The following is a 25,339-nucleotide window of genomic DNA, read 5'->3' on the forward strand; positions in this document are numbered from 1 at the left end:
ATGAAACAAAGCAAAACCCCAAAACAAAAACCCCTAAGTATTCCATCCAGTAATTTAAAAAGCCATCCACACTGTGTCAAGGATGTGAACAATCAAGTTCACATTCAGATTCTTATTCTCAGTGTGGAGTGAGGGGCTGAAGCTCAGGGTGGCACAGGGGGACAGGATGCAGACGTCCCCACCCCTGAACCCTAGGCTGGACCAGCAAGGTTGAATGTGGTAGGCAACACAGGCAGTGCAGGGACAGGGTCCAGGTGTGCAGGGCAGGCTGGACTCCACAGTTCTTCACACTGAAGCCATAGAATCACAGGGAACTTCAGACACTGGTGTCTAAAGAGAACTGAGGGCTCTGGATGTCACAGGAGAGACCTGAACACATCGTCTGTCACTCAGTCCACTCCAGGCAGCTGTCTTCATGCTAGAGAACGAGAGTCACAAACCATCACTGTGAAGACAACAGCCCAATAATCCTCCACTCACAGGGGATTCTGGGAGTCCCTGAAACCCAATCATGTCCACATTGCCCCTCCCCAGTCAGACCCAGAGTTACCTTTACAATAGAAAGGCACATCAGACCTCTGGGAGCTGTCACTGCCCAGGGTACTACCTAGGGTAAAAGAAAACATATGTATGTGTATATGTGTATATGTGTATGGGTATGTATGTATTCATATCACGGTACAACTGAGGCCCCCAGAAGATTTCTCTGGAGGAGCTACTATGGATTCCCAGAGCTCCCCACATCTCCAGCTTCACTCCAATACCCTCAGGGACACTCCTGCCCCAACACTAACCTGGAGCAGGGGCATAGTCTCCTCCTTCCCCACCTGTGAGAAGAAAAGCTGTGAGAGTTCAAGGAAGGTCTTGACAGGAGGAAGTTTCCAGAACTGACAGAGGACCCAGTTGGAGACAGTAGCAATGAGGGGTGTGGCTGTGCTTCCCATTAATGAGTAGAGCGCTCTTCTAAAAGAAGCTGAGGGGAAACAGACCCTGCCCTTTCCTACCTGTGTTTCTCCTCCTCTTCCTCACAAGAGCTACCACAACTCCAATGATGGCCACAACTACAAAGACAGCCACAGCTCCAAGGACAACATAAATGACATCGATTCCCATGTTGGAGTTGGTGGAGGAAGGCGGCCCTGGGAAGAACAGGTACAGGAAATGAAGGTGGGGGTCATGACCCCAGCTCTCAGCCCTGACCAGCTCAGGGTCTGCAGAAGGCTCCAGCTTTTCCTGAGCCCAACTCTGCACCCACATACTCCTTACCACATATCTGGATAAGCGGCTCAGGCAGCCCCTCATGCTCCACAAGGCATGTGTACTTCTGCTCCTTCCCAAGAGGCACCACCACAGATGCCCACTTCTGGAAGGTTCCATCCCCTGCAGGCCTGGTCTCCACAAGCTCCATGTCCTGGGTCAGGTCCTTCCCATTCAACTGCCAGGTCAGGGTGATGTCAGCAGGGTAGAAGCCCAGGGCCCAGTACCTCAGGGTGACATCACCTTCAGGTCTGGGGTGAAGGGTCACATGTGTCTTTGGGGGATCTGTGTGGAAGATTTAAGAAATCACACAGTTAACAAGACAAACTGAAATCTACACAAGACACAGTTAAATCAATGATGACACTGAACTGTGTGTCTGACACTTCAACTGTCATCTCACTAGTGAGCTGCAGGGAGAGCTGGTCCCCTCAGCACAGAACTGCACACTTTCCTGAGGGACTCAGAAGCTAAGAGGGAATCCACATGAGCCAGTGGGTCAACAGGGCCGTCCTTATGAGATGTTCTATAGCATGAGATGGGTGGTCATAGAACAGAAGAGGGAATGGAAAATAATTGATTTAATATGTGTTTGAAGAGAAAAACTGACTAGAAGCAAAATAATGACTTCAAAAAAAGGAAAGAAAAAAGAAAGTGAGAAATAAGAAAAAGTGAGAAAAAAAGAAAAAAGAAAAAGAAATCCCACAATTTATATTCCTCCAGGGTACCCCACAAGGGCTCATGGGACCATTCTCCACTGTAGGAAGAGAGAGAAATGGGGTGTGGAAGAGAGGCAAACCCCACATCAGGGAGGGATCTGTGAGAATGTGTTCTATGGAAAGTTCTAGAAACTGGGGGAACCAGCCTAGTGTAGTGGAGTCCATGTCTCCTCTGAGGTAAAGGAGACTTCTGGTCCTGAGGTGTAAGGGCTGACACACTCAGCAGGACAGGAGTCAGTGTCCTCAGAGAGTGGACATGGGAGCCTGGGAGAGGCCATGGCTGACAGCAGGGAGTCCCTGCTGTTAAGTGGGGAAATTCTCTCCTTCCCTCCTGAGAGGGACTCAGAACTCTCCAGGGAGAAGGCTGGGCCCTGGGAGAGGCAGTGCAGTCACTGTGATGAGGGATCAGGAGACCCAGGGACACTGTCTCCCCTCTGAGACAGGGGCCATTTCCCTCCCGACCCCGCACTCACCTGCGCGGGTCTTGGTCAGGGCCAGGGCGGCCGCCACAAGCAAGAGCAGCATGCGCGGTGCCATCGCTCCATCTGAGATCCTGGACGCGTCTGTGTCCTGTGGGCTGGGTGGACTTTATAACCAGCCCTAGATGGCACTACCCAATGGGAGGTCAGAGGGAATCAGATCCCTAGGAGCTGTTATAGCACGATGTCATTACGCAGTTGAAGGCGGTACAAGATAGAACTAGGCCTGTCATTAGACTAGAAGGAAGGAGAAAAGTTTTAGAGAGGAGGAGACTGGAACAAGGAAGGAGAGAGGCAGTGGAGAGAACATGGAGGCAGATGTTAGGATTCTCTCTGCACATTTCCAGGTTGTTATGACTATTCTTAAGGGATGGATGTGTACAGGGCTTTGTATGTCTAGATGAGCAGATTCTATCTTATCAATTGGATCAGAGGTCATTGTGTTGTGTGTTCTTTCATGTGGCGATTTAAGTTCAAGAGAGTGTGTGGTGGCTAGACTCGCTAGCCCACCATGAAGCTGGGGTGTGTATTTCTGGCATGGTGGCAACCTGCCTTGGCAACTAGTTGGCTCTTAGAGAGAGGCTGCCAGGCTCAGAAAGTAGCCATCAGCAGTGTGATACTGGATGGAGCAGAGCGGGTGAGACGCTTTGCTAACTGAGATGAAGACATCTACCAGGTATGTTGGGACACTACGGTGCCTGATCTAGTGCAGGGTAAGAGACAGCATTTCTTATAATTTTACAGCAACAAGCTCCAAGGCAAGGAAAGAGCAGGGTTGTGCTGCAGGAGAAGGTGGTGAACGCAGGGGGCAGAGAAAGGCCCTTGTGCACCTCTGCCTTAGTGAGGGTTTCCATTGCTTTGATAAGACCCCATGTATGACCAAAAGCAACTTGAGGAAGAAAGGATTTATTTCAGTTTCGACTTCCACATCACAGTCCATCATTGAAGAGATTCGGGGCAGGATCTTGAGGCAGGACTCTAGAGGTAGGAGCTGAAGCAGAGACCATGAGAACCATTGCTAACTACCTTGTTCCTCATGGCATGCTCAACCTGTTTTCTTGTACAATCCACGACCACCAGCCAAGATTACCTCCAGTGGGCTGAGCCCTTCCATATTGATCGTTCCCTGGGAGGCTTCTTAGAGTTGTTGCATGGATCAGAGGGCTAAGGGATGTTGCAAAGGTCACACCACAGAACAGGCTTCATGTGAGAGATTTATTGGGGGTGGGCAGTGGGTGGAAGAGAAAAAGACCTGCGCAGGATAAAGGTGCACTACTTGGGGCCACAGTGGAAATGTGTCACATTTGGTGGCTGGTGATGATGTGGCCTCTGGCACTGAGGGTCTTAGAGCAGGGTGGTTCTGGAAGGTGGGTGGTTGTTGGTTACAGACATCCCTTCCTCTTATTCACCATGTACAGTGAGAAAATAGGAAGGGGTGACACATTAGGCCTCACAAGGTCATCATACTCTTTAGACTGCCTCCTGCTCTCTGGGGTACGGCAACATCTTTGAGGACCCAAGAAAGCTGGGAAGCTGGGTAGGTTCAAAAACAGCAGACTGTCCCCTCACTGTCCAGGCTCTGCAGGGCCATCTGCAGCTGAGGAATGCAGACTCATCATTAGGCTGAACCATCATGGGGCAGGTGCTTTGAAGCTGTGTGGCATGCGGACTTTGAGGAAACACCTGGAGCTAGCATTTCCCTGAAGCACATCTGTATAGATAAGGATCAGAAGGTAAAGTTGAGGAGATTAGAAGAAATTTGTTCCTTAGGTGAAACTTTGAAACTTTTAGGCTCATTAGTTGGGGATGGGGCATCCCAAGATCTCAGAGAGGAGGAGGAAACCCCACCCTTGGGAATAAACTGAATAGGCAGGAGATGAAGCAGAATGTTTATCAACAGTACTTATCTGGAATCCATTTGACTCATGGAGGTGGATTCAGGTAGATTCTTCAAAGCTTAGAAGATTTTCTTAAGTTTACAAAAGAGATAAATTTTAGACATGCTATCATACCACTGTGTAATCTGTCCTGAACACACATTGTAGAAAAGGCAGCAGTATCACGCCTTTGAGTTGTAGTAAAAGCATGGGACCCCAAAATGACTTGGCGTAAAAATCGTGAGAACTCTTTCCTTTCTCCAGAACACTGGGTGTATACAGATTGGACAGGCATTTTTTAGCTCAGTGAGAAGCACTTTTAGTCTGTACTTAGAAGTATAGCATACCATAGGAAATTCATAATCTTGAGCTTGTGACTGTAATAGCAATCACAATTTATCATACTTAGACCAATAACTCATCTGAACTCCATTGATGAATTTTAAACTCTGAACTTTCTAGGTCTAAATATCACAATAGCATAGAGAAGGAAGAAATAGGAAACGTTTTCGTTTTTACATACACCTTAAATCACTTTCTTAGACCTTTACAAATTGCATTTGCACACCTTAAAACACCTCCTTAGACCTTTATAAATTGCAGTTAAAGCACTTTTTCAGACCCTTATAAGTCCCATCCACCGATCTCAAAGCACAGTTTTAAAAGTCTTGCAACTTAAGCTTTCATATCCTTAGAACCTACTTAAACTTCACAGTTTTTTCTATCCAATTACTCACCACAAGATGCAGGTGGTTGGTTACTGAGAGCAATCATTGTAAAACAAGTTCCTTTACAAAAAGGGATAGTAAAAAGTGACATTGAAATCTGTGGGGTGGATTTATCTCTTCTTAGAATCTCGCAACAATGTGATCAGTGTCTGGACACAGTAGCAACTCTAGGAAAGTGGCCTATGATGTTTACACATGGAGAGAACTGAGCAGCACCTGAAGCCCGTGTTGTTGATTGCAGTTCAACTGACAAAACTCTCCCTAGTCAACACCATCAGAGCTCTGCAGAGCATGAATTTCACCTGAGTAAGCAGGAAGTACAGACCAAGCAGCTTCCAAATCTCTTAAAAATGACAGACTTCGGGGTTGGGGATTTAGCTCAGCAGTAGAGCGCTTGCCTAGCAAGCACAAGTCCCTGAGTTCGGTCTCCAGCTCCGAAAAAAAAAGAAGAAAAAAGTAAAAAAATGACAGATTTCTCCCTTACCTGACAATCACTGAAGGTTCCACTGTGGGAGTCTTGATTTCAGTGCAGGCAGAGGACCCAGGGCAGCATCAGTTTTCCAACATCTTGAATGCCATATTCAGCAGATCTCTGAAGAGTTTTCAGGGCTGTAATAGTAAAGATATCTGACCTGAACAAACTTCCCTAGTTTCTAGTAACTTGTTTTGTGCTTAACTTTGGAAACATAAACAGGAGCATAATAAACTGTATTCCTGTTTTTTTTTTTTTTTTTTTTTTTTTTTTTTTTTTTTTTTTTTTTTTTGGAGCTGGGGACCGAACCCAGGGCCTTGCGCTCTCTAGACAAGCGCTCTACTGCTGAGCTAAATCCCCAACCCTATGTGTTCCTGTTTTTGATGTGCATTGTTAAGTGTGGGTAACTTTCCTAAGATTCAGATTTTGCAACTTTGTCTCTGTTAAGTTTAAGCCTTTGTAATTTGAGGTGAAGCTCCTTTATCATCCAAATAAACCATAAATGCCATAAACTTTGGTCCATAAGAGACTGGTGTCTTGCTTTTATAGCATACCATTATAGGTTACCACAGTATTTCTATGACTCAGTTTTTCCAATAGCTAAAGGCCAACAAAGTGAACAAGGACACAAAGCTACACAAATGTCACGATGACGCTGAATAGACCTTAGAAATGTATAACGTATCAATCAGTATACCTTATTTGTTTATCAAATATAACTGGTTGAGAAATGCCTCACAAGTGAAGACCACTGGCTGCTATTCCCCAGGTCTTGAGTTCAAATCACAACAACCACATCAAAGGCACGATGGTCTGTAACTATTGTTCCAGGAGTCTGTCACAATCACATGAATGCATATAATGCTCATATAACATAAAATTTTAGAATGAAATGCCTACCTTATTCATCCAGCGTGTGTTGTGCTTATCTACACTTTATAGCAGCTTGGTGCTCAGCAGTTAACAAAGGCGGAGGAGTTTAGACACACATCTAAAACCAACTTTTTTTTTTTTTTTTTTTGGTTCTTTTTTTCAGGAGCTGGGGACCGAACCCAGGGCCTTGCGCTTCCTAGGCAAGCACTCTACCACTGAGCTAAATCCCCAACCCCTTAAATCAACTTTTGATAAGCCAAATAGCCATTCAAATTCTTAAATTTTTATAATTACATACACTATATTATAAACCAGAGTTCAGTCACAAATATAGTACGTTGTAACAAATGTAACCTTAAATTGTTATCTTCATACAAAAATGTATGCCAATCAGAAATCCTTGAGCTTATTGGTACTTCTTTAGTCTACAAAGTGATACAATGATATACATAAGCTCACTAGAACAAAGAAGTTTTACCGTTATTGTGGCAAGTGGTCATCTGAAGATGATCCTGAACTCACAGGGCGTGGACTCTTTAACCATAGTAAAGATGGCTGCCAGTCATGTGGAAGCTTATATTTTGATGAGGTCATCAGCCAAGATGGAGGAGAGACACATGGTTTCTATCTTAAAACATGTTTTCGTGGTATGTTGCTTTTAAAAACAAAAGCTCATTGTTTTCATTTTACCAATGAAGATGAAGGGGCCAGATTTTGGGGTGAAAACCTGCTGGCTCAACGAGTCCAAGAAAGACCTCCCTACTCTACCAAGGCCTCAAGGTGAAAGCTCCTTCTCCACACCTTCAGTTCCCTCCACCTCAGTCTCCCTCCTTTCTACTTCCTGTGTTTTCCTATGTCCACCCCTGCCTTCTGATCGCATGTTCTGCCTCTTGACCTATGGTTGATTTTATTTAACACCGTTTACAGAAAGCTGTTGGAGAAAAGGTGTGTGTAAGTCTGAGCCGCACCACAACAACCTGTCCACACTGAACAGAACGCTCTTGGCTTAAAGGCGTCTCTCAGGGCTGTGCAACTCCACAAGCAGAGACAGGATTTTCCTGTTCCAAGTTCACGATCTTGGGCTACACAATGTGATCAGGTATCTTGCAACATTCCCCCCTTTTTGTCTGAACAGTTGCTGTTTTTCCAACATCAATAAACTATATACTGTCCGGTAACAATCACACTCACAATGTCCAGTCCACTTATTTGAATTTGGCAACCTCAGAGAAAGTGTTCCACTCTCTATCCAAGCTCGGTGAGTCCAAAGGTCTGTACACATCACTTTCTATCAAAATTTACACTTATGAACCTTCCTCTTTTTAAACCTTAAAACAGTGCTGAAGAGATGATGGTTAAGAGAACTGATTGCTCTTCTAGAGGTTTCTGAGTTCAATTCCCAGCAATCACATGGTGGCTCACAACCATCTGTAATGTGGATTTGATGCCCTCTTCTGGTGTGTCTGAAGATAGTCTGAAGAGTGTGCTCATATAAATAAAATAAATCTAAAACAAATGAAAAAAAACTTAAAACATTTTTAAAATCCTAAACAATTTAGGTTTAACTGTGAGAGTTTAACTATCTAGTCTTCAACCCCATCAGAGACCTGAGAAGAATAAATGTTATCAAAATAGACAGGAAGTGCAGAACAAGCAGCTTCTGAAACCATAGGAAGGACAGAGACTGTTGGCTACCTGGATAGTCACCCAGGGTTTCTGGAAGTTTGGAGCATCCATGTCTTCAGGCCACTGGCCCAGAGCATCTGACAGATTGTTCTGTGAACCATGAGGGACTTCTTCTCTACCTAGTCTTGACAGAGTTCAGCATTTGCCTTCCTGTGCTTTCTTGGTCCAGGCTGGACAGTATTCTGTCAGCAGTTGAAGGAAGGGCAGTTTCTTGCCCAGTGGCAGCCACATGTGAAGCAAACTCTGTAAGGAGGTTCTTCAATGCTCAGCGTCTTCCTTGAAGTAGTATGGCGGTGCTGCCAGGAGCAGACACATCTCATTGTAAAAAAAAAAAATCAGTCTTAAATTAATAACACATCTTTAAATGTTATATTCAGTAGATGTCTGTGGTTTTTTGAAGACTAGTACCTAACAAAACCAAACAAACAAAAGTTTGATTAACTATGAACTAGCATTTTACACATTTTCTTAGTTTGTAATAGGCGCTTTCAAAAGGACTAGTCCTTCCCATTGCCTTGCTAAGAAATTCATAGGTATCTTAATGTCATGTGGTTGATACATAGTTATAAGTTATTCTGTTGTTACCAAAATGTAACGTTACTTTTGTATCAATATCGAAGGATCAATACCAATGTAACCAGCTGTAACCTTAATTTGAATCCATACGCAAAGATTTATACTAATGTAATCGAATAAACATCAATTTTGTTTCAATACACAAAGCTAATATAATTTTGTAAAAATATACAATAATTTTGTATCAATACACAAAGTTGTATGTAAGAATAGACTGAATAATTTACCCATTTCCTATTATTCCTGTGTTATTCCTGTCTTTTGTCTTTTCAGTAGTGAAGCTGTCTCTGCCAAGCTCTCTACACTGTGGGACTTGGTTATGTTTAGCAGTCTCAGGAATGACATGAGCAGAGGGACAGCGATGGTGCCTTGGATCTGGTCATAATGAGCATTAGTGTCCATCTGGCTTCTAGGCGAGGTGACTGCTGGATGGATGGTGACATAGATGACAGAGACTGGGAAATGATAAGACGTGTCTTAGACACTGTTCTAGTGCTGTGCAGGGTCACCATTACCAAGGCTGTTCTTAAAGAGAAAGCCTTTAATTGGGTCTTGCTTATGGTGTCAGTGGCTTAGTCTGTTCTCACCATGGTGTGGAGCATGGCAGCAGGCAGGCATGGGGCTGGAGCAGTAGCTAAGAGCTCATCCTCATCTGCAGGCAACAGACAGAGCAACACTGGGCTTGGCAGGGGCTTCTGAAACCTCAAAGCCTGCTCCCAATGACACACTTCCTGCACCAAGGTCGCACCTTCTAATTCTCCTAATCCTTTCATAGTGCCCCATTCCCTGGTGACTGTCTTCAAATATCTGAGCCTAAAGGGGCCATTCTTATGCAAAGCACCTTAGAATGTTCAAGATTTAAGCCTCAACATCTCCACCATCAGTGCAGACTGAAGTGGATGGTGTGGAGGGGACCACATGTCTGACGCCCCATCTCATGGTATACAGAAGGAAGTGCTTTGCTTCTTCAGTGACCTCATCCTGGGAAAGCAGTGATGGTAGCAGGTGTCAGGACTCCTGTGACAGAGTCTGAGCACTTTTCAGCCTTCTCTGGGGCAGGAGTGGACACCGGGGTGCCCTGGAAACAGAATATGAGACCCTAAGTTATCCTGGTCCCTTGATGCATGGGTCCCTGTTGGAGCAGGCAAACATTTGTGCAAAAGGTCTTTGTCCTGTGAACCCTGTGCATACAAAGCTCCTGTGGAATTTGCTGGGTGAGCTCAGCTGTCAGTCCTCTTCCCAAACATTCCTTACAGAGTGGTCCTCCAGGACTGCATTTTCCCAGGCAGAGCCCTTAGTTGTCCTACGAGTGTGGGGATGCAGCCTTTCCTAAAGGAGTGCTCACCAGTGCCTCTGACTAAGAGCAGCAGGGACTGTACATTTTCTCATCACAGAACTGCACATTTTCCTGAGGGACTCGGAAGCTAAGAGGGAATCCACATGAGCCAGTGGATCAACATGGCCGTCCTCATGTGATGTTCTATAGCATGAGATGGCTGGTCATAGAACAGAAGAGGGAATGGAAAATAATTGAGGGTGGGGACTGTTGGTGCTTCTGGCCCAGGGGTGGCATAGTTGCTCAGGTGAGGACTGTTTGTACCTCTCCAGGAGGGTGGCACAAGCCACAGGCCTGGGAAGGTGATAGCTTTGTGCACTGTCTTGAGGGCTACCATGGGAAAGATCCACACAGACTCTGAGATTGTCTGTGTTGTCCTCTAAGTGGCTGTCACAGCTCCTTTGAGAGTGGAGGGCCTGTAATACCTGCACCCATGTGTCGAGGCAGGGGTGGACCTAGTCCCAAAACAGACCTTGTCATGTCCATGTGACCCAGACCCTTCCCACTGCCCTCTGCCCCACCTCTGTATGGAGTTTCCAGAGCAGTGATTCTCAATCTTCCTGAGACCATTTAATACAGTTCTTCATGGTAACCCCCACCATAAAGTTATTTTCTTTTTTTAAAAGATTTATTCATTTACTATATATAAGTACACTGTAGCTGTCTACAGACACACCAGAAGAGGGCATCGGATCTCTTTACAGATGGTTGTGAGCCACCATGTGATTGCTGGGAATTGAACTCAGGACTTCTGGAAGAGTAGTCGGGTGCTCTTAACCGCTGAGCCATCTCTCCAGCCCATAGAATTATTTTCATTGTTACTTCATAACTATAACTTTGCCACTGTTAAGAATAGTAATAGAAACATCTGTGTTTTCTGATAGTATTAAGCAGCCCCTGTGAAAGGGTACTTTGGCCCCCAAAGGGGTCATGACCCACAGGTTCTAGAGTGAAGGAACATCCTTGACCAAGTTGTTTGATTTTGGGGACAGGGTTTCTCTGTGTAGCCCCAGGTGTCCTGGAACTCACTCTGTAGACCAGGCTGGCCTCAAACTCAGAGATCCTCCTGCCTCTGCCTCTCAAGGGCTAGGACTAAAGGTGTTAACCACCATCACCTGGAACCTTGACCAAGTCTTAAACAAAAGCCAGGCTGGTTTGTAGACCTGCAGTCCTGGTTAATTGGGAGCCGGAGGCACTGTGGGAAAGGCTGCTTCAGTTACAGAGTAAGCCCAAGGCCAGCCTGGACCCCATCCTGAAAGTAAAGATCTGGGACATAGGTGAGTGGCAGGAAGCAGTCCCCATGTCCATTCTACAGCATGGGGGGAAAATGTCAGGTGAAAGAAGCTGTCAGGGAAAGAAAGGGTAATTTGAGGTTCTTTCCTTTACCCCAGACACCCCAGGGCCTTGGCTATACTGGGCTGGGGGACCCTAAGCTCACTGAGACCTAGCCCTGGGAATCCATGCTGCTTTCTCACTTGTCACAACTTTCCCACCTCCCCCACCACCCCCTCAATGTGCCAGTTCTGGGGCTCCCAGGCTCCTGGGTTCACCTCATAGCCCTGGGTGTTCTGGAACTTGCTATGTGGTGGAACAATGCAGAGATCCGCCCTCATGAGGACTGGGATTGAAGGCATTTAATCCTAAAGAATCCTGGAACCCTTTCATGGGGTGGGTCCCATCAAACTCAGCAGGTATGCAGGGCCACAGCAACAACAAAAGAAAGAGAAACTAACGCTCTGATACGGGGACTGTGCAGGGATATCCGGTTCCTTACTGTGGCCCTTGTTCAGTGTGACCCGGACAGCTTCGGGGACATTGGAAGCCGCAGACTGGCAAGCAGTTCCTGCAGTCTGGAGGGTCTTTTGCCACAGCCCAGTCCATCCCCAGGACCTTTGGGAGCTGCGATGCCGCGCTAGGCCGCCAGGCGGCAGCAGAACACAAGAGTAAGAGCCTGTCCAGGTCTGGATCACCTAAGTGGCTGTGAGCTTTGAAAGCTGGGGAAGGCTCTTCATACTGAAGCAGCCAGGAATTTCCCCTTCAGCCCCAAATCCTCTGTTTTGTGGCTTTCACTGATCCTTATGATCTTCGGGCTGAAACACAGATTGCACCTCTGGTTCCTCCCCTGACACACACACACACACACACACACACACACACACACACACACCACACACAAACACACACACACACCACACATACACACACACACACACCACACACAAACACACACACACCACACACACACACACACACACACACACACACACACACACGCACACACACACACACACCACACACACACACCTGACACTTGGCATGCTGAGGTGAGGCAGGTGGATCCAGAATTCAAGTTCCGGACTGGAGAGATGACTCAGAGGTTGAGAGCGCTAATTGCTCTTCCACAGGTCCTGAGTTGAATGCTCAGGAATCTGGCGCCCTCTTGTGGCGGGCAGGCATGTATGCAGACAAAACGTGTACATAATAAATAAATCTTAAACAGAGAATTCAAGGTCACCCTGAGCTACAAGACATAACAACACAAACAGCATAATTGGGCGAACACACAGGCTGCATAGACCAGTAACATCACGGGCCACTCTGTAGGGGGAGTCGTGTCGATTTTTCCCTTCCATTGCTGAAATTCCAGGACCAGTGTATAAATCTGGTGCAGGGAACCCTAGAGCCCTGCAGTAGGGTTGGTAGGTGTTCCTCCATGAGGTAATGTCCCTCAATATTGTTCAAGGACCTCTTTCTTTAACGAAATCTTATTTCTCTCCTTTTCTTTTTCGTTCTTTTAAAAAATATATTTCTATAAGGTTATTTTGCCTCCATCTGTGTCTGTTATGCCACGTGCATGGAGCACCCCAGGCGGCCAGCAGAGGGCGCCCTATCCCCTCTGAGGCTGGAGTTACAAGTGGGTGAGAGCTGGGAACTGAACCCAGGTCCTGTGGAACAGCAGTAAGCATTCTTCACCTCTGAACAACCTCTCCAGCTCCATAATTTACTCAGCATATTTTTATGCCTTGGCTCTGTGATTCTTTTCTCTGCAGCACAGGGCCGCACTCAGGTATCAGCCACCCAACTCCCCTGCAGAGACGGTCTGTACAGGAGAAGCCCTGGGTTCCTCAGGGTCACAGAGTCCAAGAGAAGGAGCTTCCCAATCTGTCCCCACAGTGTTCAGTCTGATGTCCTCCAGCACCAAGCAAGGTTTGGTAACATAACTCACACATGGATCCTTCCAGATGCCCTGTGTGGGCTTAGATTTTTCAAAACCTACTTTTAATAAGCTTACTTAAATGTCGTAACCTCTCCTCTAGCCCACCACCCACCAGAGGTAGTAGAGAGGAAAGGTTAACAGATGGGCACCTGTCCTGAAATAGTTCTTGGGGGTGAATCCAATCTGCGTCGTCAGGATACCAGCACTGAGCTCACACGGGTCAGCATTGGCAGTTCAATCCAGAAGTAACTTTGAGGCTCTACCCATCGGCCTGAGTCTGCAGAAGCAGGAGGAAGCTGCTGGGACACCAACAGAAGTTCTTTGGTTTGTTTCTCTCTACAAAGTCATGACAAACGATCGGGGAAGAAGGCATCAGCATCATCAGTGAAGAGCGGCTTCAGCAAAGTCCAACGACGACCCACAAAGAGTGGCAAGGGGAACCAAAGCCACACAGTGTTGTCCGCGGTCTGTTGGGTTATATCTAGACCCTTTCCCAACACCATGAGTTCTCTAGAGGACATCTCTCAACCTCTAACAAGACACCCCATGCCCCTCTTCCAGGCAGCTTCCAGAAAAACACCACGTGTCTGCTTCAGCAAAAACATCCTCTCATGAGACAGTTTCCAGAAAAAACATCAAAGGACACAACCGAGTCTCCAAAGAAACCAGAAATTTCCACTTCAGACCTGGTTCTCCTAGATTAGGTCCTCAGATAAGTTGGCTGTGCTGACAAAGTGTTTCTTTCTTTCTTTTTTCTTTTTTAAAGATTTATTTATTTATTCTATATGAGTACACTGTAGCTGTCTTCAGACACACAGAAAAAGGCCTCAGATCGCATTACAGATGGTTATGAGCCACCATGTGGTTGCTGGGAATTGAACTCAGGACCTCTGGAAGAGCAGTCAGTGCTCTAACCACTGAGCCATCTCTCCAGCCCACCAAAGGGTTTCTTGTTCTCCACCCATGTCTGTTGTTAATAGGTAGGCTCTAATTCCGTGTTTAGCCCAAAACTTTAATAAGGGCCTTTGAAATAACAGAAAACCCTTGTCTGCTGACTCTGTTTCAAACATTGGGAATGTGGTTCAGTGACTAGAGTGCCCATCTTGTACACCGCAGGTCCCAGGTTCAATTCCTCGACACCTCCAAAAACAGGGCAGGGGCACCCAGGCCGGGATGGTGAGGTGACTCATGTAACAGTGCTTGCCACCAAGTCCGACCACCTGAGTTCAGTCCCCCAGAACCCACATGGAAAGAGAGCTGGCTCCCCAAGGCTGTCTTCTGACTCCCTCCACTCCCCAACACACACCACCACTGGGGATTGCCCTGATTTGCGCACCACGCGCGCACACACACACACACACACACACACACACACACACCACACATCAATAGTGTAAACACATAGCACATAAAATAGTTGAAAATGCCCGTGTTTGTCCTTGCACAGTTTGCCCTTTAATCCTTTTGTCACCTTCTCATCACAACGTGGGTTTTGGACACAGGAAAATTCCCCACTGGAAAGTGTGGAGGCAACTTGGACACAACTTATACACGTGTGTTTCTGTGTCCTTCAACAGGAAACAGTTGTGGTATAATTAATACAGCTCACGACCGGTGCCAGCAAGTTCCCACTCCATGCAGATTCGCGAGCTCTAGCTGTTTCTGTGTCAGCCGCTTTCACACACTGTCCCCTTGGCGGGTTGTTACCACGACTGACACACACATCCCATTCCCCGGTCTGTGCTAGGGTGGCCCCACGCCACGCTAGCCCCAAGCATTCCATAGCCTAGCACAGCTTCCTGTCAGGGACTCTGCTCACTCTCCCAACAACCCAGTGAGATCATGACTCAACAGACTGCAACCCAACACCCAGGTTTATGTGTTAAATACTCAGCGTGCAATGCATCCACACAATTAACTCACATCCAATTGATAAGGATACAAACCACCCACGTAGACAAGATAAATCTGCCTATAGAAATCCATCCCTAAAGAAATATTCATAACAACCTGTGTCTACATAGAGATGCGTGGTGAGGATCATTTAAGTCTGCCTCCATGTTGCTTCTCCCTTTCTGCTCCCCCCTCTCCTTCTAAAACCCATTCCCACCTCCCTTTCTTCTTGCCCAATGACAGGCCTCCTTTGATCTTGTGTCTGCCTTCACCTGCATAAGGACATCAACCTACACGAAACCATTATGGATCCTTCTTATTGCACTGATTTAATTGTTATGTGTAGGGCTGTGCGTGTCATGATGCCCACGCGAGGCTCAGGGGATAACGTAGAGGACTCAGGTCTCTCCGTTCACCATGTGGCTTCCCTGGATCAAACTCAGGGAGCAGAGCTTGGTGGCAAGCACCTTTACACTCTGAGCCCTCTCGATGGTCCCCTTGGAAATCATTGGGATCGAAGGTTTCCTTTGGAAAGTTCCTTCCTTCCTGGACTTGACTCATACAAGAGATGTCCACCATGACATTAGAAAAAGCATTTACTGGCCAGATAGGTACCAGCATTGCCTTGGGTGACTCTGGAGAACCAAGCCTTCCGGCCCAGGCCCCACCTGTGGCAATGTCAGCCCGCTATGCCTGTGAGAGGTCAAAGCCTCAATCCAGACTCCATTTTAGAGAACTTGAACTCAGGCAAACTAACAGGTTGGTGCCTAGCGTTAGTTTCCAAGTTACGTCCCAACAAAACTTGAGCCTAGCCCCAGTCCCTAGGCAACCCCCATCAGGACCTGTGTCTCCAGGTTACACCCGGACAAACCTGCACCCCTGGTTACAAGCCCATCCCCTGTCCAACGACCACCAATGCAGAGGGAAGCAGAAGTTAAGTTTATGATACGATTCCCAGCACCAGCCAATGATGTCAAAGGCCGTAGTAACTTCCAATTAGATGCTTGCACACTCCCCCACACTTACTGCTTACTTATTGGGGATACAGTGAGCCCCAGTAGATATTCGGGGCTCCTCATCAACAAAACTGTCCTGCAGGACACAGTGCGCTGGCCTGAGCTGGTTCAAAGGAAAAGGCCCTACTGTGATTACCTCAAATCGAGATCAGCTCCTGTCTGGATTTGGGGATCTCTAACATTTCCCTGGCACCACATCTGCAAGACCCCATATTTGCACCGAGAGCTTGGGTGTCACTGTCTGTATTAGCTACTGTGGTCCTTAGAATAAGACAAGCCCTGTATTCTTGGTCTCTTGCACTTGGAGGAGCCCAAGAGAAGGGTAGAGCAGCTCAGAAGAATGACAGACAGACAGAGATTTCTGAAGAGCTGGAGTTTAGTTGTAGCATCAGGCTTGTTAAATAGATATCTCGCATGTAGTTAAGAAAATAAAGTTTTGGGCTGGAGAGATGGTTCAGCGGTTAGAACACTGACTGCTCTTCCAGAGGTCCTGAGTTCAAGTCCCAGCAACCACATGGTGGCTCACAGACATCTGTAATGAGGTCTGATGCCCTCTTCTGGTGTGTCTGAAGACAGCGACAGTGCACCCATGTAAATGAAATAAATAAATCTTAAAAAAAAAAAAAAGAAATGAAAAAGAAAAAAAAGTTTCCTTGCTGAGCTGTCAGGTGTTACCTCAGCTTCTGCCTCCCGTGTTTTTAGTGCTATGAATATGAGATGATTTAAATGGTCACAGGCCTCTGAGGGGGACTTTGCTCTCTTGCCATACAGAGCCACCCAAAGGCAGAGCAACCACAGGTGCATCAGCTGCAAGACCCAGGTGCACAGAGCTGGGGGTGGAGATTAAGAGACTTCAGGGAGTTAACTCCAGAACACCAGATGGAAAAGGTAAGACAGTCCAGGAGTATAAGAGTTTCAGGGGGCGGTGCCCAGGTTACAGGAGAGAGAAGCATCGCCGTGCGCTAAGTGGAAACTTCTGGTTTCTTTGGAAAGTCAGTTGAGTCAGATGATGCTTTGCTGAAGCAGACACAGGTAAAAAGATGTCATGATAAGGCAGACACGTGACAGGACACATGACAGGACATGTGATGGGTCACGTGATGTTTGGAAGGAATGTAATTAAAACCCAACAGACAGCAGACGAGGCTGCATGCTATGGCTGAGTCTTACCATTGTTTATGGGTCACCGTTTCTCCTGATTCCATAGAGAGAAATGCACCAAAAACTTCTGGTGATTTGCTGGTGGCTTCTCGCTGCCTCTGCAGTGGGCTGGTGGGCAGAGTGGAAGTTTCGGGATATGTCAGCTGATACAGACTTAAGTGGAATTTCACTGAGGCAAGACTCATGGAGGATACGTGCTGTTTGGAGGGAGAATGAAGAGGACACAGTAGACAGTGGGGGCGGCTTGCACAGCTGGCTTTGCAGCGCTTCCTTGGTCTCGTCTTCACCTTCCCAGAGCTCTGCTTTGTGGATGGAGTCACAGCAGAGAACTTCTCCTGGCTTCCCTGCTGGTCCTGCTCAGTCCTGCTGACTCATGCCGATTTGGTGGAGGCCTGGCAGTTTCTGCTGCCTTGTGCCACCGCTGATGATTGTGTCTGCCATCCTGACACTACGGACCTGGACGGCTGCTGTACTGTCAATTAGAGATTGGAGTTGACCTCAGGAACTACTACACAGCAAACAGCTCAGCCTCCCAGCTTCTTCTGAACTGACCAGCCATTGCTGATTCTTGTGAACTGAGCTGCAGATTAATTTGCCCCAGAGAACCATTTCTAAACAAGCCCACCTCTCCAGTATCCTCATAACACTTCTTTTCCATGTCCTTTGGTGGGGTTTGGATGAGAAGGGAGATTACATATTTAAGAATCCCAATACTGAAAGTAGGTTTTGAAAAGTCTAAGCCAATTATCTCAGCTGGGTATGTGCTCCTGAGAGTTCACAAAAAAGCACATCCTACACCTCAGTTCCCTGACACTGGAGAGAAGCAGAAATCACCACAGCAGCATGGCTACAGGGAGAGCCCAGGGCAGCTTCCCGAACTCATCATTAGCAGCTAAATGAAGTGGGTGGGAGGAAATGTAGTGACTCGTCTTATGCACCTTGCACTTTAGAGGACCCCACTTGAGTCTCTGATCTTCAGCCCTGGGGGCTCATAATCCTGGGGACAGGACAAGGCTCTGTCCTTCCCTGTGTCCTTGTGATCACAGACTCTCCCCATGTCTTCACAGTGATGGAGAGGGCACAGCCTGGAGGTGACAGAGCTGAGGCCTGAGCCCATCAAAGACAAGAACTGACTGAGCACACCTGTGCACAGCCCTGTCCACACTCAGCTCCCACATCCTCACCCTGTCCCACCAGATACACACAGCTTAGTGACACAGACTCTGGAAGCTTCTCCATCTGCCATTTATTTTTTTTCAAAAACAAAACACCAAAACAAAAAAAACCTCTAAATATTCCATCTAGAAATTTCAAAAGTGTCACGTCCTGCAGGACAGTTAAGGAGGGTGCTGGGTGTATCTGGAAGAGAATGAGGGACAAGAGACACGAAGAAGGATGCCAGGACAAGAGTCTGATCAAGGCGACAATTTTATTTTTCCCCAAGGCTGAATTTATACCATAACGTGGGTAACAGAGGGAGGGGGGAAGTAAGAAACATTTACACAATATTCGTGTGGTCAGGGAATAGGCTGATGTTGACAGGATGTTAGACAGGTCACAGGTTTGTCATATTATTAGTCAGTAGGATGTTGGTTTTTCAGAAAGGTTACAGGTCATCACATTGGGTATCTTAACGTCAGATATATTTCTCAACAAGGTCACAGCCTTATCATATTATTATTCATTTTGATCACCAGATTTGTATTAGTCTCCTGCAGCTGGCTGGGGAGTTTCTATGAACCCAGTCATACTTAATTCTAACCATAATAATAACATCAATAGTGGAGGGCTTCAAGGGCATCGCTCCCAACAAAAAAGCAATCAACACTTGGGTCAAGGATGTGAACAATCAAGTTCACATTCAGGTTCCTATTTTTAGTGTGGAGTGAGGGGCTGCAGCTCAGGGTAGCACAGACTCACAGGATGCAGATGTCCCCAACCCCCACACCAAGGCTGGACCAGCAAGGTTGGCTGTGGAGGGGAAAGCAGGCAGCACAGGGACAGGGTCCTGAAGGGCAGGGCAGGCTGGGCTCCACAGTTCTTCACACAGAAGACATTGAATAACAGGAAACATCAGACACTGGTGTCTAAAGAGAACTGAGGGCTCTGGATGTCACAGGAGAGACCTGAACACATCGTCTGTCACTCAGTCCACTCCAGGCAGCTGTCTTCATGCTAGAGAACGAGAGTCACAAACCATCACTGTGAAGACAACAGCCCAACAACCCTCCACTCACAGGGGATTCTGGGAGTCCCTGAAACCCAATCATGTCCACATTGCCCCTCCCCAGTCAGACCCAGAGTTACCTTTACAATAGAAAGGCACATCAGACCTCTGGGAGCTGTCACTGCCCAGGGTACTACCTAGGGTAAAAGAAAACATATGTATGTGTATATGTGTATATGTGTATGTATATGCGTATGTATGTATTCATATCACGGTACAACTGAGGCCCCCAGAAGATTTCTCTGGAGGAGCTACTATAGATTCCCAGAGCTCCCAACATCTCCAGCTTCACTCCAATAACCTCAGGGACACTCCTGCCCCCACACTAACCTGGAGCAGGGGCGTAGTCTCCTCCTTTCCCACCTGTGAGAAGAAAAGCTGTGAGAGTTCAAGGAAGGTCTTGACAGGAGGAAGTTTCCAGAACTGACAGAGGACCCAGTTGGAGACAGTAGCAATGAGGGGTGTGACCGTGTTTCCCACTAAAGAGCAGAGCACTCTCCTAAAGAAGGTGAGGGGAAACAGACCCTGCCCTTTCCTACCTGTTTTTATCCATCTCTTCCTCACAACACACACCAGAGCTCCAATGATCACAGCTGCAATGATGGCCACAGCAGAGATGGCTCCAACAACAACATAAATGACATTGGTTTCCATGTTGGAGTCAGTGGATGGAGGAGACTCTGGGAAGGACAGGTACAGGAAATGAAGGTGGGAGTCATGACCCCAGCTCTCAGCCCTGACCAGCTCAGGGTCTGCAGAAGGCTCCAGCTTTCCCTGAGCCCAGCTCTGCACCCACACACTCCTTACCCCATCTCAAGGTGAGAGGCTCAGGCAACCCCTCATGCTCCACACGGCATGTGTAATTCTGCTCCTTCCCAGAAGGCACCACCACAGATGCCCACTTCTGGAAGGTTCCATCCCCTGCAGGCCTGGTCTCCACAAGCTCCATGTCCTGGGTCAGGTCCTCCCCATTCAACTGCCAGGTCAGGGTGATGTCAGCAGGGTAGAAGCCCAGGGCCCAGCACCTCAGGGTCACATCACCTTCATGTCTGGGGTGAAGGGTCACATGTGCCTTTGGGGGATCTGTGTGGAAGATTTAAGAAATCACACAGTTAACAAGACAAACTGAAATCTACACAGGACACAGTTAAGTCAATGATGACACTGAACTGTGTCAGTCTGACACTTCAACTGTCATCGACTAGTGAGCTGCAGGGAGAGCTGGTCCCCTCAGTAGAGAACTGCACACTTTCCTGAGGGACTCAGAAGCTAAGAGGGAATCCACATGATTCCAGTGGGTCAACATGACCTTCCTTATGTGATATTCTATAGCATGAGAGGGTAGTCACAGAACTGAAGAAAGAATGGAAAATAAGTTATTTAATATGTATTAGCAGATAAACACTGACTAGAAGCAAAATAATGCCTTCAAAAAAAAAAGGAAAGAAAAAAGAAAGTAAGAAATAAGAAAAAGTGAGAGGGTTGGGGATTTAGCTCAGTGGTAGAGTGCTTGCCTAGCAAGCACAAGGCCCTGGGTTCGGTCCCCAGCTGGGGGGGGGGAGGGGGGAAAGCGAGGAAAAAAGAAAAAAGAAACCCCACAATTTATGTTCCTCCAGAGTACCCCACAAGGGCTCATGGGACCATTCTCCACTGTAGGAAGAGAGAGAAATGGGGTGTGGAAGAGAAGCAAACCCCACATCAGGGAGGGATCTGTGAGAATGTATTCTTTGGAAAGTTCTAGAAACTGGGGGAACCAGCCTAGTGTAGTGGAGTCCATGTCTCCTATGAGGTAAAGGAGACTTCTGGTCCTGAGGTGTAAGGGCTGACACACTCAGCAGGACAGGAGTCAGTGTCCTCAGAGAGTGGGTGTGGGCAGAGGACCTGGCCTGGGAGAGGCCATGGCTGACAACAGGGAGCCCCTGCTGTTAAGTGGGGAAATTCTCTCCTTCCCTCCTGAGAGGGACTCAGAACTCTCCAGGGAGAAGGCTGGGCCCTGGGAGAGGCAGTGCAGTCACTGTGATGAGGGATCAGGAGACCCAGGGACACTGTCTCCCCTCTGAGACAGGGGCATCACCCAGCTGAGGGTTTCTTCTTCCCCAGGACTGAGCCCCAGCCCGAGGGCAGAGGAGGAGAAGCCCGCGGCCCCCCGCACCTGAGCGCAGCAGCGTCTCCTTCCCGAGCTCCAGGTATCTGCGGAGTGACTCCACACACTCGCCCTCCAGGTAGGCCCTCTTTCTCTCTGCCTCAGCAGCCTGATCCCACTTGCTCCGGGTCATCTGTGCCGCCGTGTCCGCTGCCATCCACGTTTTCAGGTCTTCGTTCAGAGCGATGTAATCGCGGCCATCGTAGGCGAACTGCACATACCCGCGGAGGAGGCTCCCGTCCGACCCCATGTCACAGCCATACATCTTCTGGAAGGTGTGTGAGCCTGCGGGACCCCGCGGTCAGACCCCGCCCCACCCCGGCCCCGCCCGCCGGCGGACTCCTCAAAACTGAAAGGGAAACCGGCCCGTGTCTGTTCTTCTCCTGAACCTCGGACTTGGGTCCAGGGACCTCTCTGGCCGTGTGGGGAGGCGGAGGGGTCGTGACCTCCGACCCGGGGTCACTCACCGTCCTCGCTCTGGTTGTAGTAGCTGCGCAGGTTCCTCAGGCTCCCTTGGTACCACTGCTCCCTTCTCTTGGCTCTCTGCGTCTCCTCCTCCCAATACTCTGGCCCCTCCCGCTCCACCCACCGCGCCCGCGGCTCCATCCTCGGATTCTCCTCGTCGCTGTCGTAGTGCACGAACTCCGTATCGTCCACGTAGCCGACAGAGATGAACCGTGGCTCCCCGAGGCCGGGCCGGGACACCGCGGTGACGAAATACCGCAGCGAGTGTGAGCCTGGGGGCGGTGCGCGTGAAACCCTGATCTCCTCCCGGGACCCCGGGCGGGTGCGCGGGCCGGGCAGGGAGCAGGGCGCGGGGTTCTGGACGCCGGTGGAGAAGGAGCAGGGTCTGGTGTGCGACGTGGAGACCCGGCTTCCCAGGTGCCTTCCCCGCCCCTCTCCCAGAGGCCACTTCCCTCCCGACCCGGCACTCACCCGCGCAGGTTTGGGTCGGGGCCAGAGCGGCCGCCAGCAGCAGGAGTAGCGTGGGCGGCGCCGTGGCCCCCATCCGAGATCAGGAACAGGTCTGAGTCAGGCTGCATGGACTTTACAACCAACCCAAGATAGCACTACCCAGTTGGAGGTCAGAGCGAATCAGATCCATAGGAGCTGTAAAGAAGGTTGTGGCTTCCGGGCAAGAGAAGGGCAGGGTTGTGCTGCAGGAGAACTCAGGGAGCAGAGTAAGGCCCTTGTGCACCTCTGTGTTAGTGAGGGTTTCCATTGCTATGATAAGACCCCATGACCAAAAGAAACTTGAGGAAGAAAGAAAGGATTTATTTCAGTTTCCACTTCCACATCACAGTCCATCATTGAAGAGATTCAGGGCAGGATCTTGAGGCAGGACTCTAGCGGTAGGAGCTGAAGCAGAGACCATGAGAACCATTGCTAACTACCTCGTTCCTCATGGCATGCTCAACCTGTTTTCTTGTACAATCCACGACCACCAGCCAGGATTACCTCCAGTGGGCTGAGCCCTTCCATATTCATCGTTAATAATAACTTTAAAAATGCCTCATAGACTTTCCTAAAGGCGGCCCTGGATGGAGGCTTTTTCTCTACTCAGGATCCTGTTCCCAAATCTGTCTTGGTTTGTGTCAGGTTGACAAAATGCAGACAGCATGGCTTCCTGGTGCAGGGTTGCCCAGGGAGAGCTGAGGGAGGACAATGTGGATGAGCTCCTCCCCCTGACCTACCCTCTGGTTGGAGGACACAAGGTTAACAACAGTTGGAATGCAAAGAAGGGGGGGGTTCCCACCTCATCCCTGCCCCTCAGTCCTGAGGACTTGTCTGTCCCCTGCCTGTTGGATGCTGCTGCTGATATAATCACAGGAGAGACTGATCAAGTCAGAGCATGTGGGGGGAGGGGAGAAATAGGGACATTTTCTTCCCTCAGAGCAGGCTAATCTGATTGTGGAGGGACTGAGGAGAGGCAGGCAAGTTAGGTAGGTTAGGTAGGTAGGTAGGTAGATAGATAGATAGATAGATAGATAGATAGATAGATAGATAGATAGATAGATGGATAGATAGACAGACAGATAGATAGAGTTAGATATAGATACACATAGAGACAGATACATACAAACATACATACATGCTACATACAAATGTACATACATGCATGTATACATGTGTACAACATGCATACATGTGTACAACATGCATACATGCCAACACATCAGACACACAGACAGACAGACAGACAGTATTAAAAGAGGAATGAGAAGAAGCGCCCTTCCACTCTTTGAACGTTTACAATTTCCGTCTTTGCTCAGACTTCATGCAGCTTCAGGTCCTGCTCCACCAGACACCTGCCCAGCTGGGCAAACATTCAGGGTGACCCTGGGAGGCTTCTTAGAGTTCTCGCATGGATCAGAGGGCTAAGGGATGTTGCAAAGATCACAGCACAGAACAGGCTTCATGTGAGAGATTTATTGGGGGTGGGTAGTGGTTGGAAGAGAAAAAGAGCCGTCTGCGAAGACCTGGGCAGGATAAGGGTGTACTACTTGTGTCCACAGTGGAAATGTGTCACATTTGGTGGCTGGTGATGATGTGGCTTCTAGCACTGAGGGTCTGAGAGCAGGCTGGTTCTGGAACGTGGGTGGTTGTTGGTTACAGACATCCCTTCCTCTTATTCACTCTGTACAGTGAGAAAATAGGAAGGGGTGATCCATGAGGCCTCACAGGGTCATCATACTCTTTAGACTGCCTCCTGCTCTCTGACGTGTGGCAATATCTCTGAAGACCCAAGAAAGCTGGGAAGCTGGGGAGGTTCAAAAACAGCAGACTGTCCCCTCACTGTCCAGGCTCTGCAGGGCCATCTGCAGCTGAGGAATGCAGACTCATCTTTAAGTTGAACCATCATGGGGCAGGTGCTTTGAAGCTGTGTGGCACCCGGATTTTGAGGAAACACCTGGAGCTAGCATTTCCCTGAAGCACATCTGTATAGATAATGATCAGAAGGTAAAGTTAAGGAGATTAGAAGAAATTTGTTTCTTAGGTGGACTTTTGAAACTTTTAGGCTCATTAGTTGGGGATGGGGCATCCCAAGACCTCAGAGAGGAGAAGGTAACCCCACCCTTGGGAATAAACTGAATAGGCAGGAGATGAAGCAGGCTGTTTATCAACAGTACTTATCTGGAAACCATTTGACTCATGAGAGGTGGATTTAGGTAGATTCTTCAAAGCTTAGAAGATTTTTTAAGTTTACAAAATGAGATAAATTTTAGACATGCTAACATAACACTGTGTTCTGTACTGGATGTCACATTGTAGAAAAGGCAACGGACTTATGCCTTTGAGTTGTAGTAAAAGCATGGGGACCCCAAAATGACTTCGCATTAAAAGCATGAGGACTCTTTCCTCTCTCCAGACACTGGGTGTATACAGATTGGACAGACATTTTTTTAGGTCAGTGAGAAACACATTTAGTCTGTACTTAGAAGTATAGCATACCATAGGAAATACATATCTTGAGCTTGTGACTGTAATAGCAATCGCAATTTATCATACTTAGATCAATAACTCATCTGAACTCCATTGATGAATTTTAAACTCTGAGCTTTCTAGGTCTAAATATAACAGTAGCATAGAGAAGGAAGAAATCGGAAACGTTTTCGGTTTTGTTTTTTGTTTTTTTTTTCTTTTTTCTTTTCTTGGAGCTGGGGACCGAACCCAGGGC

General features: G+C 47.9%; 1 protein-coding gene and 2 long non-coding RNA genes across 14 annotated transcripts in view; 2 read left to right on the forward strand and 1 right to left on the reverse strand.

The window, feature by feature from the left end:
* On the reverse strand, window positions 1–23,019 carry LOC147998490 (RT1 class I histocompatibility antigen, AA alpha chain-like). Of its 10 annotated transcripts, none has more exons than XM_087598553.1 (8): window positions 5,070–5,351; window positions 3,546–4,424; window positions 3,286–3,446; window positions 2,450–2,692; window positions 1,267–1,542; window positions 975–1,139; window positions 551–607; window positions 1–418 (listed from the first exon to the last, which is right to left on the reverse strand). In XM_087598553.1, exons 4-8 carry the CDS (start codon window positions 2,511–2,513, stop codon window positions 414–416), a joined length of 567 nt encoding a protein of 188 aa, XP_087454679.1. In that variant the 5' UTR covers window positions 2,514–2,692; window positions 3,286–3,446; window positions 3,546–4,424; window positions 5,070–5,351; the 3' UTR covers window positions 1–413. The 10 variants fall into 10 exon arrangements, with proteins under 10 accessions (XP_087454679.1, XP_087454680.1, XP_087454681.1 ...); XM_087598554.1 differs by having other exon boundaries at window positions 2,450–3,446; window positions 3,546–4,166; window positions 4,359–4,424; window positions 5,070–5,344; XM_087598547.1 differs by lacking the exons at window positions 1–418; window positions 551–607; window positions 975–1,139; ... (3 more) ...; window positions 3,546–4,424; window positions 5,070–5,351 and adding exons at window positions 18,701–19,465; window positions 19,598–19,654; window positions 19,848–19,880; ... (3 more) ...; window positions 22,128–22,397; window positions 22,597–23,019.
* The window catches only part of LOC147998489 (uncharacterized), an 84,916-nt gene that overhangs the window by 23,537 nt on the left and 36,040 nt on the right, over window positions 1–25,339 (forward strand). The gene's annotated exons all lie outside the window — the stretch shown is intronic.
* Window positions 22,824–25,339, forward strand: part of LOC147998491 (uncharacterized) — a 5,215-nt gene continuing 2,699 nt past the window's right edge. Inside the window, exons 1-2 of the long non-coding RNA XR_015645548.1 lie at window positions 22,824–23,616; window positions 23,673–25,277. This is a non-coding gene — a long non-coding RNA (uncharacterized LOC147998491). The remainder of the gene's footprint in view (window positions 23,617–23,672; window positions 25,278–25,339) is intronic.

Source organism: Rattus norvegicus, chromosome 20, assembly GCF_021556685.1.
Source record: "Rattus norvegicus strain SHRSP/BbbUtx chromosome 20, alternate assembly SHRSP_T2T, whole genome shotgun sequence".
In the NCBI taxonomy this organism is placed as follows: domain Eukaryota; kingdom Metazoa; phylum Chordata; class Mammalia; order Rodentia; family Muridae; genus Rattus; species Rattus norvegicus.